General features: G+C 37.8%; 1 protein-coding gene across 1 annotated transcript in view; it reads left to right on the forward strand.

Moving 5' to 3' along the window:
- The window catches only part of LOC308527944 (uncharacterized protein), a gene marked incomplete at its 5' end in the record, with an annotated part of 291,900 nt that overhangs the window by 71,224 nt on the left and 205,088 nt on the right, over nucleotides 1–15,588 (forward strand). The window contains one exon of the mRNA XM_081103372.1: nucleotides 4,006–4,091. Within this exon, the coding sequence (XP_080959498.1) occupies nucleotides 4,006–4,091 (86 nt within the window). The remainder of the gene's footprint in view (nucleotides 1–4,005; nucleotides 4,092–15,588) is intronic.

Raw genomic sequence — 15,588 nt, forward strand, 5'->3', positions numbered from 1 at the left:
TTCCCTTTTCAGTTTCATTTTTCACCCCAGAACTCTGATAACAAAAGTAATGTCTAGACAGGCTGTTGACCTTGCCAGGTGTGAGAAAATTTGATTGTTCACTTTCAGAAAAGGATATCTAAAGCAAGTAGATGGAAGTCACGAAGAGTTTATGGAACATCACTGTTAGGTGTTTTGTGTCTTCCTACCACCTCACACAAGGAGAGGAGAATGTTCTACCTATCCTATTATGTCCTGAAATTAGGTTCCCAAAGAAATTCTCTTTTAGAATTAGAAATATTTAATACAGGCACTGTGGTAGCTTCTTGTCTAGAGCTCTCTGAGAAGCAGAACATCCAGGCATAACCAATTTCTGGAACTGGGAGGACAGCAGAAAACTGGCAGAGTGCACAGCCTGTCTAAAGAAGGCAAAGAGCCCCTGGGATCCTGTGGAGCTGAGTTTGGAATAGTTGATATTAATACTTTTTTCTCGAGATTTAGGGAAGGCCAAAGAAAATATGTGGGCTGTAGACTAGTCGTAAAGAGAGGCTGTGGAGTACTCAACCAACTGGGAGCTGAAGTGGCAAACAGCAGCCTTTCTCCTGACAATAAGCAGTTTAGGAGATACTGCCCAGCTGGATGCTCAATGACCATCAGACCTGCCATAAAATGGAGCCAGCAGCTGGAGCCACCAGCACCAGAAGACAGATCAATGGGGATGCCAGTTGCCAGGGCCAGAAGAAAAGGGGTGTGAACCAGCTGTGCTAACTGGCTCTTATAAGCAGACTCTCCCTGTCTTTACTGACGTGCTGCCAGGAAGCAGAGAATTGGCTCATCTGGGAGTTTAGAGTGAAGAGGGTACAGGGGAAGAAAGCTAAAAACAAACCTTTGAACTGTGAATGGTGACTGAGATAGTACTTGAATTTTACTGAAAGAGAAGAAGTTTTAAACTAAAAGTGACTTGAAATTTATTGTATTTGACTGTATTTATCACAATGGGATAGACTGAGTAGTCTTTTTTCAAGCTGACTAGGAGTTCAGAACCAACACGGTGATGAATAAGAGTGGTGAGAGTGGACATCCTTGTCTTGTTCCTGATCTTAGACGAAAAACTTTTAGTTTTTTGATATTGAGTATGATATTATCTGAGTGTTTATCATATATGGCCTTTATTATGTTGAGGTACTTTTCTTCAATTCCTATTTTATTGAGTGTTTTAATCATAAATGGATGTTCTACCTTCTCAAATACTTCTTCTGCATTTATTGACAAGATCTTATGATTTTTATGCTTTCTTTTGTTAATGTAGTGTATTACATTGATTGATTTGCAAATGTTGAACCATCCTCGTGCCCCCTGGAATGAATCCCACTTGGTTGTGATGTATTATTTTTTAGATGTACTCTTGTATTCAATTTGCTAGTATTTTGTTTAGAATTTTTGTAACTGTATTCATCAGAGATATTGGTTTGTCATTTTCCTTTTTTGTGTTATCCTTGCCAGGTTTTGGTATCGGGCTTACATTGGCCTCACAGAATGTGTTAGGAAGTATCTCTTCTTCAATTTTTTAGAAGAGTTTGAGAAGGATTGATTTTAAATCTCTGAACCTTTGGTAGGATTCACTTTTGAAGCCATCTGGTCCCAGACTTTGTTGGGAAGTTTTTGATGGTTGTTTTTAATTTCCTTACTGCTGATCAGTCTATTTAGATTTTCCAATTCTTCATGATTTAGTCTAGGAAGGCTGTATACTTCTAGGAACGTATCCATTTAGCCTAGGTTATTGAATTTGGTGGCATATAGTGTTTCATAAGATTCTAGTATCGTCCTTTGTATCTGTGACTTTTCATTTCTGATTTTATTTATATGGATGTTTTCCCTTTTTTCCTTAGTGAGTCTATACAGAGGTTTGTCAATTTTATTAATCTTTTCAAAGAACCATCTCTGTTTTTTATTAAATTTTATAGTCTTTTTGAACTTTATTTCATTCAATTCTGCTATACTTTTTAATTTTTCCTTTTTCCTGAAGTCTTTGGGTTAATTTTGTTCTTCTTTTTCTAGTACTTTAAGATGTGATGTTAGGTTGTTTACTTGGGATTTCTCTTGTTTCTTGAGATAGTCTTATAATAATATTAACTTCCCTCTTATTGCTTTTGCTGCATCCAGTGGTTTCATTATATTGTATTGCCATGTTCATTTGTCTCTATATATCTTTTGATCTCCTCTTTTATTCCTTCTTTGACTCAGTCATTTTTAATAGTATGTTGTTTAATCTCCATGTATTTGTGGTTTACGTTCGTACTTCCTTTTGCAGTTGATTTTTAATTTCAAGGCATTGTGGCCAGATAATATGCTTGGTGTAATTTCAATCTTCTTGACATTTTTTTTATAATTAAAAAATTTAAAAAAATTTCTTTATTGCTTAAAGTATTACATATAGTATTACATATATCTTCTTTATCCCCATTGACCTCTTCCCAGCCACCCCCACCCCCAAGCACATGCCCTCAACCCCCAGTATCTGTGTCCATTAGTTATGCTTACTTATATGCATTTTTGATCCTCACCCGAGGATATTGATTTTTAGAGAGAGTGGAAGAGAGAGGTAAAGACAGAGAGAAACATTGATGTGTGAAAAACACATCAATTGGTTGCCTCCTGCACGTGTCCTGGCCTGGTCTGGGGAGGAGCCTGCAACAGAGGTAAATGCCCTTGACTGTAATTGAACCCGGAACCCTTCAGTCTGCAGGCTGATGCTCTATCCACTGAGCCAAACTGGCTAGGTCTTGAATTTGTTGATGCTAGTTTTGTGACCCAATCTAAGGTGTATTCTTGAGAATGTTTCATGTTCGCTGGAGTAGAATATATGATTTGATGTCCCTTGATTATTTCCTGTAAATGTCAATTATGTCCATTTGGTCTAGTGTTACTTTTAAGGCCAATATTTCTTTATTGATTTTCTGTTTGGTTGATCTGTCTAGAGCTGTCAATGGAGTATTAAAGTCCCTAACTATGATTATGTTTTGATCTGTTTCTCTCTTGAGTTCTGTGAGTAGTAGATTTATGTATTTTGGTGTTCTCTTATTGGGTGCATATATATTAAGAAGTGTTATGTTTTCATGATGTAGTGTTCCCTTATCATTATAAAGTGTCCATCTTTGTCTCTTGTTATCTTGCAATCTATTTTGTGAGGTATAAGTATGGCTACCCCTGTTTTTTGTGTGGATGTTATTTGCTTAGAAAATTACTTTCTACCCTTTTACTTTGAATCTACCTTTGTCCTTGCAGCTTAAATGTGTCTCTTGTAGGCAGCATATGGATGTTTTGTTTGTTTTTTATCCACTCTGCTACTCTGTGCCTCTTTTTTGGTGAATTCAGACTACTTACATTTAGGGTAATTACTGATGTATGAGGATTCCCTATAGCCAGTTTATCTTTTGTTTTCTGTTAGCTGTGTCTCTCCATTGGTTCTTTTCCTTTCTGTCTGTTGTTTTTGTTTGGTGGCATTCCATACATCTTTCCTCTATTTCTTCTTTTTTAAAGCTACATGTCTTTGTTTGGGAATTTTTATGGTGGTTGCCATTTGGTTTACAAAGAATGAAGTTGAATATATACCGTAGTTTTTTCCCCTTTTGAGTGCATCTGATCTTCATCTTCCTTTGCCAGTTCAGACCTTTACCGTTTTCCTTCGTATGTTTTTGTTGTCACATATTATTTCTGTTTATGTTGTAAGTTTTTTGGTGGACTTAACTCGTAGTGTTGTGACCTTATGTTTTTATTTCAGGTAGAATAACTCTTTTGAGTACTTCTTGCAGTGGAGTTTTTCTGGTGATAAAATCCCCTAGCTTCTGTATGTCTGGGAATGTTTTTATTTCTCCTTTATATTTAAAGGATAATTTTGCTGGCTATATTATGCGTGGCAGGTAATTTCTTTCTGTCATGTGTTAGAATATTTGGTTCCACTCTCTTCTTTCTTGTAGTGTTTCTGCTGAGAAGTTGCATGAAATTCTGATTTTTTTTTTTTTGTAGGTTACTTTCTTCCTTTCCCTGGCTGCTTTGAGAATTTTTGACAGCTCCAATATCAACTGCCTTGGAGAGGGCATCATTGGATTGAGGTAACTAGGTGTTTCGTTTGCTTCTTGTCTTTGGGGATCTAGTTATTTCCATAGGTTTGGGAAGTTCTCTTTCACTATTTGTTTTAATAGACTCTCCATTCCATGCTAACCTCTTCCTCCTCCCAAATGCCTATAATTCTAATATTACTTTTTCTGATGAAGTCAGATTATTCTTGTAGAGCTCTTTCATTTTTTGTTTTTTCAGGTCTCTCTCTTTTCCCCTCTGCGTCATTTATTGATTCCTGTCTTCGATGTCACTAGCTCTTTTATCTAATTGGTTGGTTTTGTTTGCTATGTTCAGTAGTCACTATTAATCTCCTTAATTGCATGCATCATTTCCAGGATTTCTGACTGATTCTTTTTTAAAATTGCAGTTTCTTTGGTAAAATACTTATTTTGTTCATTGATTTTTTTTCCCCTGAGTGCACTGAGTGCCTGTCATTATTTTCTTGCATCTTGTAGAGTAAATTTGGAACTGCAATCTTGAAATCTCTGTCATTTATATCACATATTTCCATGTGTTCCAGCCTTCTTTCTGGGGATTTTACATTTTCTTTCTGGTCATCATTACTGTGGTTCTTTATGGTATTTCTGCCTTCCTTTGTTTTCGTATTTATCTATGAGGAGGTCTTTCTACTATGTTTTAGTACATCGGTTCTCAACTTGTGGGTTGCGACCCCTTTGGGGGTCGAACGACCCTTTCACAGGGGTCGCCTAAGACCATCGGAAAACACATATATAATTACATATTGTTTTTGTGATTAATCACTATGCTTTAATTATGTTCAATTTGTAACAATGAAATTGGGGGTCACCACAACATGAGGAACTGTATTAAAGGGTTGCGGCATTAGGAAGGTTGAAAATCACTGTTCTAGTAGATGATGCAGAATCATAAGATTTTTACCTCTGTCTTTCATATTTGAGCCTCTGTGGTTTCTGTATGACAGTACTGCCTGTGCTGCTTGAGGGTGGGGTTTGTTTTGCTCTCACCATAATGGCGACCCTTGATCTCCACACGGTCTCACCCCAAGCACCCCTTCTGGGGATCAGTCACAGAGGGAAACAGTAATTCTATTGCAACAGCTCTTGGTTTACAGATGATATACTCTTGGACCTGACTCCAAGGACAATGGGAAGTGAGAGTTGGGAGTCCAAGGAGTCATAGGGGTCTGTGGCTTCGTTTCTCTGTCTGAAACATCTATGCTTGCCCCTATAGTGGGGAACCACATGGCAGAACCCCATGCTCTGTTAGGCACTTGCTGACTCACTTTTTCTCACTGCTCACCACTTGCCCTGCTTGGCTGCCTCCCGCAGCTGTTTTTCCTGCCAGCTGATGGAGTGCCTGCTATCTCCAGCTTTCTCCCCTCTCCTGGCCAGCTGAGCTGCGACCTTTCAGCTGCAGGGTTGCTTCTGTGGGACATCTGTGCTTTCCTCCCTTCTTGTTTCCTACTTTATTCCTGGATGCCCACCTTTAGATGTTTCCGTGCATGGGTCTCTCGGGCATGCATCTGTGTTGAGCAGGGATTTCTTTGTTGAATTATAGTTGGTTAACCTGTTGAAATGTCCGAGGGAGAGGAAAAATTGTGCCCTTGTGCCTCCATTCCTCTAACATCACTTTATACTTGATATGATTTAATTTTCTTGAATTTGTAGAGACTTAGTTTGTGTTCTAACATGTGGTTTATATTTGAAAATGTTCCATATGCACTGGAGAAGAATATATTTTGTAGCTTTGGGGTGAAATGTTCTGAAAATGTCAATTAATTCCATCTAAAATGATCTAGTGTGTTGTTTAAGATTTCTGTTTTCTAAACAGGATTGTTGATTTTTGTCTAGAAGATCTATCCAGTGATGTCACTGGGATGTTAAAGTCCCCCTACTTTGTGTTGCTGTCAATCTCTCCCTTAAAATCCTCCAGAAGTGTTTTTATATATTTGGATACTCCTCTATTGGGTACATATGTGTTTACCAGAGTTATATCCTGTTGTTGTATCGATCCCTTTAGTATTATGAAGGGGCCTTCACTGTCTCTTGTTATGGCCTTCACTTTGAAATCTATTTTGTCAGACACGAGTATGGCTACCCCAGCATTTTTTTTTTTTCATTTCCATTTGCCTGGAAAATTTTTTTTCATTATTTCACTTTCATTCTGTGTGACTCCTTTGTTCTGAGGTGGGTCTCTTGTTTTGTATCCATTCAGCTACCCTATTTCTTTTTCTTTTTCTTTTTTTTAACTATACAAGAGTTTTTTTTTAATATTCTATCTCTTCAAAGGTAATCACTTAAACAAAAATAAAACAATGTAATGTAGAGTTTATTATACATATAAAGGCAAAATGTATTGCATCATAGAAGCTGGGAAGAAAGAAAGTATACTATTGTAAGATTCTTATATTCTGTGAAGTAGTATGTCATTTGAATGTAGAGAGTGACAAGTAAAAACTGTATGCTATAAACTAATATAATCACTAAAATAACAAAAATAATTATAGCTCATAAGCCAAAACAAAGAGATAAAATGGGATCATTTTTCCTTACTGAGTAGTATTCCATTGTATGACTATATCACAATTCATGTATTCATTTATCTGTTAAGTATAAATAAAGCTGTTATAAACATTCACGTACATAAACATATGCTTTCATTTCTCATGAGTAAGTACTTAGGAATGTAATGATCAAATTGTTTGACAGGTATATGTTTAACTTTTTAAGAAATTAAACAATTTTGTGAAGTGGCTGTACCATTTTAAATTCCCATCAACAGAGTATGAGAGTTCCTCCACATCCTCCCAATGCTTACATAGTAAGTCTTTTTCATTTTAGTCATGGTAATGCATGTGTAATGTTACTTCATTATGGCTTAAATTTATGTTTCCCTAAGAGTAATGATGTTGAGCATATTTTCATGTGCTTATTTGCCATCTTTATATTTTCTTTGGTGAAATGTCCTTCCAAATCTTTTGTCCATTTTTTTAGTGAACTGTTTTGTTTCTTATTATTAAATTGTAGGAATTCTTTAAATATTCCATATACGATACTTTATTTAGTACATGATTTGAAAATATTTTCTCCCTGTCTGCAGTTTGTCTTTCTTTTCATATCCTATCTAATAATAGACAAACATGGTAATTGACCATACCTCTGCTATGCTTCCCATTGGCTAATCAGCAGGATATGCAAATTAACTGCCAACAAAGATGGTGGCCAGCAGCCACGCAGCTGAAGCGAACATGAGGCTTGCTTGCTCCAGTGATGGAGGAAGCCAAGGTTCCCTGCCTGCCGCGGCCCAGCTCTGAGCTCCGGAAGCAATAATGTTTCAATTATAGAAGCTAAACAAACCCAAGATACCTGCTTTCAGGCAGCCAGGGCCTCAGATCTTAGAGCGCCAGTGATGGCAACAGAGTTTCAATTATAGAAGCCAAACAAACCCAGATACCTGCTTTCAGCCAGCCACGGCCTTAGAGCTGGAGGGAGCAGGACAGCAACAATGTTTCAATTATCAAAGCCAAACAAACCCCAGATACCTACTTTCAGCCAGCCACAGCCTCAGAGCTGGAGCCGGCTCTCAGCTCCAGTGACAGCTATAGAAGGTAAATAAATCCCAGAATAAAAAAAAAAAAAAAAAAAAGAGGCTGGGAGCTTCAGTCACCCACCAGCCTGAAAACAGCCCTCAGCCCCTCACCCAGACTGGCCAGGCACCCCAGTGGGGACCCCCACCCTGAAGCGGGTGTGACCAGCTTCAAACAGCCATCAGCCCGTCATCCAGGCTGGCCAGGCACCCCAGTGGGGACCCCCACCCTGAAGGGAGTGTGACCAGCTGCAAACAGCCATCAGCTCCTCATCCAGGCTGGCCAGGCATCCAAGCGGGACCCCCACCCTGGTCCAGGACACCCTTCAGGACAAACCAGCCACCCCCCACCTGTGCACCAGGTCTCTATCCTATATAGTAAAAGGGTAATATGCAAATTGGCCCTAACAGCAGAAAGACTGGGAATGACTGGTCACTATGACACACACTGACCACCAGGGGGCAGATGCTCAATGCATGAGCTACCCCAGGGTGGTCAGTGTGCTCCCACATGGAGGAGCTCTGCTCAACCACAAGCCAGGCTGTTGGCTGCCAGTACAGCAGAGGTGGTGGGAACCTCTCTTGCCTCCTCAGCATCGCTAAGGATGTCTGACTGCAGCTTAGGCCTGCTCCCCGCTGGTAAGTGGACATCCCCCGAGGGCTGCCGGGCTGCCAGAGGGATGTCTGATTGCCATCTTAGGCCCAATCCCCCAGGGGAGCAGGCCTAAGCCAGCAAGTGGAATTATAGATGGAAATACGTTAAATAGTAGCATAAGTACAGTTCACTTCAATTTTGGGTTAGAAGGGAAAACATGGTCATTTTAGACTTAAAAATTAAAATGAGCTAAGTTTTGAGGACAGAGAACAAAAGAATATTAATATGAGCACTTATGGTCTAATGAAGTTAAAAAGAAATGGCTGTCTCAGAAAACAATTCAATTAAACAGTGAGACATGAGATAAGCTCTTTAGAGGCTGACAGTTATTACAATTCTAGACAATTCAATTTTAGTTAGGAATAAGTAGTGGACCTGTTGGTTTTGTCACGTAAAATACAAATGGAAGAATATTCTGCCATGCTCTTCCAGGATGAATCTCCAACCACAGTAAAATTTCTCAAGAAATATGATATAAAATTGGATATTAAAATTCATGCTCTCTTTGAGTGTGAATCTGTATTCCAACAATTTAGCTAATTTATATTCAAGTGTAATAACTTGCGTCAACAAGTCTGATGAATACATATCACACAGTGATAAAGAGATATGATACCTGATATTTTTGTGAAGTAGGTTTCTACTTTTTTTCTTCTATAGTCTAGATCAGTGGTTGGCAAACTCATTAGTCAACATAACCAAATATCAACAGTACGATTGAAATTTCTTTTGAGAGCCAAATTTTTTAAACTTAAACTATATAGGTAGGTACATTGTTATTAACTTAATTAGGGTACTCCTAAGGCTTAGGAAGAGCCACACTCAAGGGGCCAAAGAGCTGCATGTGGCTCGCGAGCCGCAGTTTGCCGACCACGGGTCTAGATAAAAGTAAACTAATGAGAATATAATTTTAATAGACATCTTTCTCTCAAGGATTTATTTTCCATTTACCAAATATAATTTTTATTTATTTCTATGTATTTTCTTCCTTTAATTATCTAGTTTTCTGATACTATACATACAAAACCCTAGAGACTCCATCAAAAAGCTACTAGACTTAATACATGAATTTGGCAATGTAGCAGGATACAAAATTAACCCCAAGAAATCTGAGGCATTTCTATACACCAATAGTGAACTTTCAGAAAGAGAGATTATAAAAACAATCCCGTTTACCATCGCACCCAAAAAATTAAGCTACCTAGGAATAAACTTAACTAAAGAGGTAAAAGACCTCTACTCAGAAAACTACAGGATGTTGAAAAAAGATATAGAGGAAGACATAAACAGATGGAAGAACATACCGTGTTCATGGATTGGCAGAATCAACATCATTAAAATGTCCATACTACCCAAAGCAATCTATAAATTCAACGCACTTCCCATTAAAATACCAACGGCATACTTCAGAGATCTAGAACGAACTCTCCAAAAATTCATCTGGAATAATAAAAGACCCCGAATAGCTGCAGCAATCCTGAAAAAGAACAAAGTAGGTGGGATCTCAATACCAGATATCAAGTTGTATTACAAAGCCACTGTTCTCAAAACTGCCTGGTACTGGCACAAGAATAGGCATATAGATCAATGGTATAGAATAGAGAGCCCAGAAATCGGCCCGAAATAATATGCTCAATTAATATTTGACAAAGGAGGCAAGAACATACAATGGAGCCAAGATAGTCTCTTCAATAAATGGTGTTGGGAAAATTGGATAGATATATGCAAGAAAATGAAACTAGACCACCAACTTACACCATACACAAAAATAAACTCAAAATGGATAAAGGACTTAAATGTATGACAGGAAACCATAAAAATTCTAGAAGAATCCAAAGGCAACAAAATCTCAGACATATGCCGAAGCAATTTCTTCACTGATACAGCTCCTAGGGCACTTGAAACTAAAGAGAAAATGAACAAATGGGACTTCATCAAAATAAAAAGCTTCTGCACAGCAAAAGAAACCATCAACAAAACAACGAGAAAACCCACTGTGTGGGAAAACATATTTGCCAATGTCATATCTGATAAGGGCCTAATCTCCAAAATTTATAGGGAACTCATACAACTTAACAAAAGGAAGATAAACAATCCAATCAAAAAATGGGCAAAGGACCTAAATAGACACCTTTCAAAAGAGGACATTCAGAAAGCCAAGAGACATATGAAAACATGCTCAAAGTCACTAATCATCCGAGAGATGCAAATCAAAACAACAATGAGGTACCATCTCACACCTGTCAGACTGGCTATCATCAACAAATCAACAAACGACAAGTGCTGGAGAGGATGTGGAGAAAAAGGAACACTTGTGCACTGCTGGTGGGAATGCAGACTGGTGCAGCCACTATGGAAGACAGTATGGAGTTTCCTTAAAAAACTGAAAATGGAACTCCCATTTGACCCTGTGATCCCACTTCTAGGAATATATCCCAAGAAACCAGAAACACCAATCAGAAAGGATATATGCACCCCTATGTTCATAGCAGCACAATTCACCATAGCTAAGATCTGGAAACAGCCTAAGTGCCCATCAGTAGATGAATGGATTAGAAAACTGTGGTACATCTACACGATGGAATACTATGCTGCTCTAAAAAGGAAGGAACTCTTACCATTTGCAACGGCATGGATGGAACTGGAGAGCATTATGCTAAGTGAAATAAGCCAGTCAATGAAGGAAAAATACCACATGATCTCACTCATTCATGGATAATAGAGACCATTATAAACTTTTGAACAATAATAGATACAGAGGCAGAGCTGCCTCAAACAGATTGTCAAACTGCAGCGGGAAGGCCGGGGAGGGTTGGGGGGCAGGAGGTAGGGGGGTAAGAGATCAACTAAAGGACTTGTATGCATGCTTATAAGCATAACCAATGGACATAAGACACTGGGGGATAGGGGAGGCTAGGGGACTGTCTAGGGCGGGGGGATAAAATGGACACATATGTAATACCCTTTGTAATACTTTAAGCAATAAATTAAAAAAAAAGAAAAAAAATAATTATCTAGTTTTCACTGTTCTGAATAAGAAGGTTTTTATACAGTTTCCCAGAACCCCATGACATAGTTTAATTATTGAAAATATAATAGAAGTAGAGCATACACAGCAAGATCAGGAGTCCTTATGCCCTCCTCTTCTCAGGTTTCACAAGTTTCTCCCGTTGCATTGCATGGGGAGAAAACTATATGTTCTCATTCCTGGAACAAATTAGCTTCAGGACAATGTGGGTAATTCACAGAGACCTGATGCTGCATAATAATCATTTAACTTGAAAGCATATGTGGCAAGATAAGAACATTCAGAATATTAAAAAATTTATTTATTTATTTATTTATTTACTTACTAGTGGCCCAGTGCACGAATTCATGCACATCGAAATGGAATTATTTAGAAGAAATATTTAAATATTGCTATCTGCCCTTTCTCTATAATAGAAGTATCAGAGATGAAAGAAAATTAGTAAAATGTATATGACAATAATATATAAACAGTAAATAAACAATAACAACATCATGTAACAACAAAGACATGATATAAAAACAACAAAAACATGATATAAAAACAGCATTGATACAAACAATGGCAGATAAATTGATTTAACTTATTCTAATATCTCCCTGTACAACACATTAAGAGAAAAACACTTGCAGAGTGCTTGACTAATTTCCCTTGTGATGAAGTATTTACAACTTTAATGTCACAGGCTCTTTGAACTTGAGAGAAAGCAACATATAACTGACCATGTCTGAAAATGGGTTCAGGTAGGAATATTCCTTTTTTGTCTAGGTTTTGTTCTTGTGATCTATTAATAGCCATTGCAAATGCTTGCATCATGGGAAAATGTCTTTGAATTAATTTAAATGGGAGACTAGTGTCAGACGGGGACAAATCAATTCTTGGAGTCAGAACAACCTCTCCTTCCACAGATCCTATTAATATTCAGCTTTGATTATGTTAGGTCATAATCTTTTGATAATAAATTTAGTCCCATTACAAAGACCCCATTTACTATTAAGATTTCTCAGTAGCATGATAATTTCATCTACTTTCAATTTTAATTTATGACATGGAATTCCCGAAGGAGTAATACTATTAAGAAATTCAATGAGAAAATTTTCCTTTTCAGCATCATCCATTGAATCGATGGAATCATCACTCAAATAGGTGTGAAAATCTCCATTGAGTATATCCAAAATTTCTTCATTTAATTTATGAACGTGCTCATTTTTTTTGACAAAGAATCACATGTTTAGATGTTTTTAATATTATCTACAGATATAGTATTTCCAAAGGTAGCTTCAATAATAGATCTGTTACAAATCATTTCATGGGGGATTTCAGTCATATCCATTCTTAAATGAAAACTGCTATCAAGGTTGCATTTCCAAGTTTTACTAACCATTCACTATAAGCACTAACCATTCACTATGATCTCATATTTGTTTTAAGAGACAACTTTCTGAAACATCCCCAAACACTACAGTACTTTAAACTCGTTTGTACTATGGCTGATTGCATAGCATGAGGCACAACACTGAGACATTGTCAAAAATCCCTTCTGAGAAGGAGAATTTTCCCACCAAATGCATAATTTCTCTTAGTAATCTATCTATGGTGTTTATAGCATGACTGGATGCCATAGTGTATTCATCAATAACGAGAAGTTGGGCCTTTTTAATGGTTTTAGCAACTTCACTCTTTATTTTGAGTCTAGAAATTGAAGTTTCATTTAATGGAATTGGTAATTTATATTGGGAATGAAAGGTTCTTCCACTGAGAAGTAAATTTGCAGCAATTCCTGTAGATGCTGTAGGTAAAACAGTACCACCACAACCTCTAATATAATGTATTAAAACTTTATAAAGATATGTTTTTCTATTACCCCCAGGACCATTCAAGCAAAAGCATTCAGGGTGTACAGTTTGGTCTTCAATGGTGGAAGTTATAGTCTGAAAGGCTGCCAACTGTTCATCATTCAGAGAATTTATCAAAACCTAAACCTGTTGTTGCTGGGGTCCAACCCCAGCGGGTCCAGGGGTCCCCAAAGGTGTGGATGGAGTCAGCGAAGAGGGAAAGACTCAGAGGCAGTGTTCAGTTGATCAGCAGCCTAGCCAAGATCTCCAGCCAGGATCTCCAGCCAAGTTCTGGTCTGGATCTCCAGTGAAGTTCTGTTTAGGATCTCCAGCCAGGTTCTGTGTCCATGGTCTCTTGCTAGGTTTTCCAGCCAGGTTCTCCAGGTTCTCCAGCCAGGTTCTGTAGCCATGTTCCCTTGCTAGGTTCTCCAGCCAGGTTCTGTCCAGGTTCTCCAGCCAGGTTCAGTCACCAGGTTCTAGTCAGGTTCTCTTGCCAATTTCTGTAGTCAGGTTCAGTCCAGGATCTTTTGCTATGTTCTCTCGCTAGGTTCTGTCTCTAGGTTCTGAGGCCAGTTTCTGTCCAGGATCTTTTGCCATGTTCTCTCCAGCGAAGTTCTTCTGTCTCTAGAGAACGTTCTGTGTAGGTTCTGTGCCAATTTCTGTCTCTCTTGGTTCTGTCTTGTTACATCTGTATTTATACCAGTTGATTCCAATCCTATCAATCTCTATTTCACAGGTTAGGGCGTTTCTTATCTCCATTCCAGGGAGTAAAGATTATGCATGCTTAAGCATGATTGTTCGTAGTTAAAGTGATTAATTACCCACCTGGCACTTAGTTAAGAGGTTTTATTCCCTCCCTAACTTCAGGGGAAAATCCCTACCTGGGGAAACAACCTTTCTCAGAGACCTTGGTTAAAACACATAGTGCCTAGAAGGTGAGCAAACATATTAAGAACAGTATGCCATATATGCCAGGTCCCTTGAAACAGCAAGCATGGACCGGCTCCCGGCATGTTGTCACTCATATGATTCATCACATGTATTTGTATTCGTTAATAAAGGATAGTTTGGAAGTTTGCAATGCGAACATTTCATTTCATGCAATGTAAATACTTCTTGAATTTCATTAAGGGCATGCATTTCACACTGCACAAAGGCACCTTCTCTTTGGTGTAATTTCCAACAAAAATCTTCAATTAAATGAGATTTATTCTCATCCCATAATTTGTCTGCTTTAGAAGGACACACAAACACGCATATATATGCAAAAAGTTGCTGTAGTTGTTTGGGCATATCAAGGCTGATTGCATCATTAATCATATCTTTCCAGATAGTGTCATCGATTAATAATCCTCACTGTTTAGCAGCTTCATGAAATGTATCATAAATTACACCTCCTACAGTTCTCAGATCAGCAAAACTTTTTTTTAAGTCAGTCTGTTCCCTGCCTCCTTGCTTTGGGTCTTATTTTGTTGGTCAATTCATTCTGCTTATTAGATTCCACGAATAAGTGAGATCATGTTATATTTTTTTTCTCAGTTGGCTTATTTCACTTAGCATTATATTATCTAGGTCCATCCATGCTGTCCCAAAGGGTAAGAGCTCCCTCTTTTTTACAGCTGCATAGTAATCCATTATGTAAATATCCTGCAGCATTTTTATCCATTCATCTACTGATGGGCACTTGGGTTGTTTCCAAATTTTAGCTATTGTAATTAATGCTGCTATGAGCATACAGGTGCATATATTCTTTCTGATTGGAGTTTGGGGTTTTTTTGGATATATTCCTAGAAATGGGATCCCTGGTTCAAATGAAAGTTCCATTTTAAATTTTTTTGAAGAAACTCTATACTGTTTTCCATAGTGGCTGCACCAGTCTGCATTCTCACCAGTAGTGAACTAGTGTTACCTTTTATCCACTTCCTTGCCAGTATTGGCTGTTTATTGATTTTTTGATGATAGCCATTCTGACAGGTGTGAGGTGATATCTCATTGTGGTTTTAATTTGCATTTCTCTGATGATTAGTGGATTAGAGCATTTTTTTCATATGTCTCTTGACCATTTGTATGTCCTCTCCAGAGAAATATCTATTCAGGTCTTCTGATGACTTCTTTAAAACGGATTATTTGTCTTCATTTTGTTGAGTACTTTTATATTTTGAATATAAACCCCTTTTAGATGTATCATTGGAAAATATGGTCTCCCATACAGTGGATTCCCTTTTCATTTTGATGGTGGTTTCTTTTGCTGTGCAGAAGCTTTTTGTTTTGATGTAGTCCCATTTATTTTTTTTTCATTAGTTTTCTTTGTCCTAGGAGATGTATTGTAAACATATTGCTATGTGAGATGTCTGAGATTTTACTGCCTATGATGTTTATGGTTTCATGCCTTACATTTAAGTCTT

This window comes from Myotis nattereri, assembly GCF_964212035.1.
Source record: "Myotis nattereri genome assembly, chromosome: 1".
NCBI classification, from domain to species: Eukaryota; Metazoa; Chordata; class Mammalia; order Chiroptera; family Vespertilionidae; genus Myotis; species Myotis nattereri.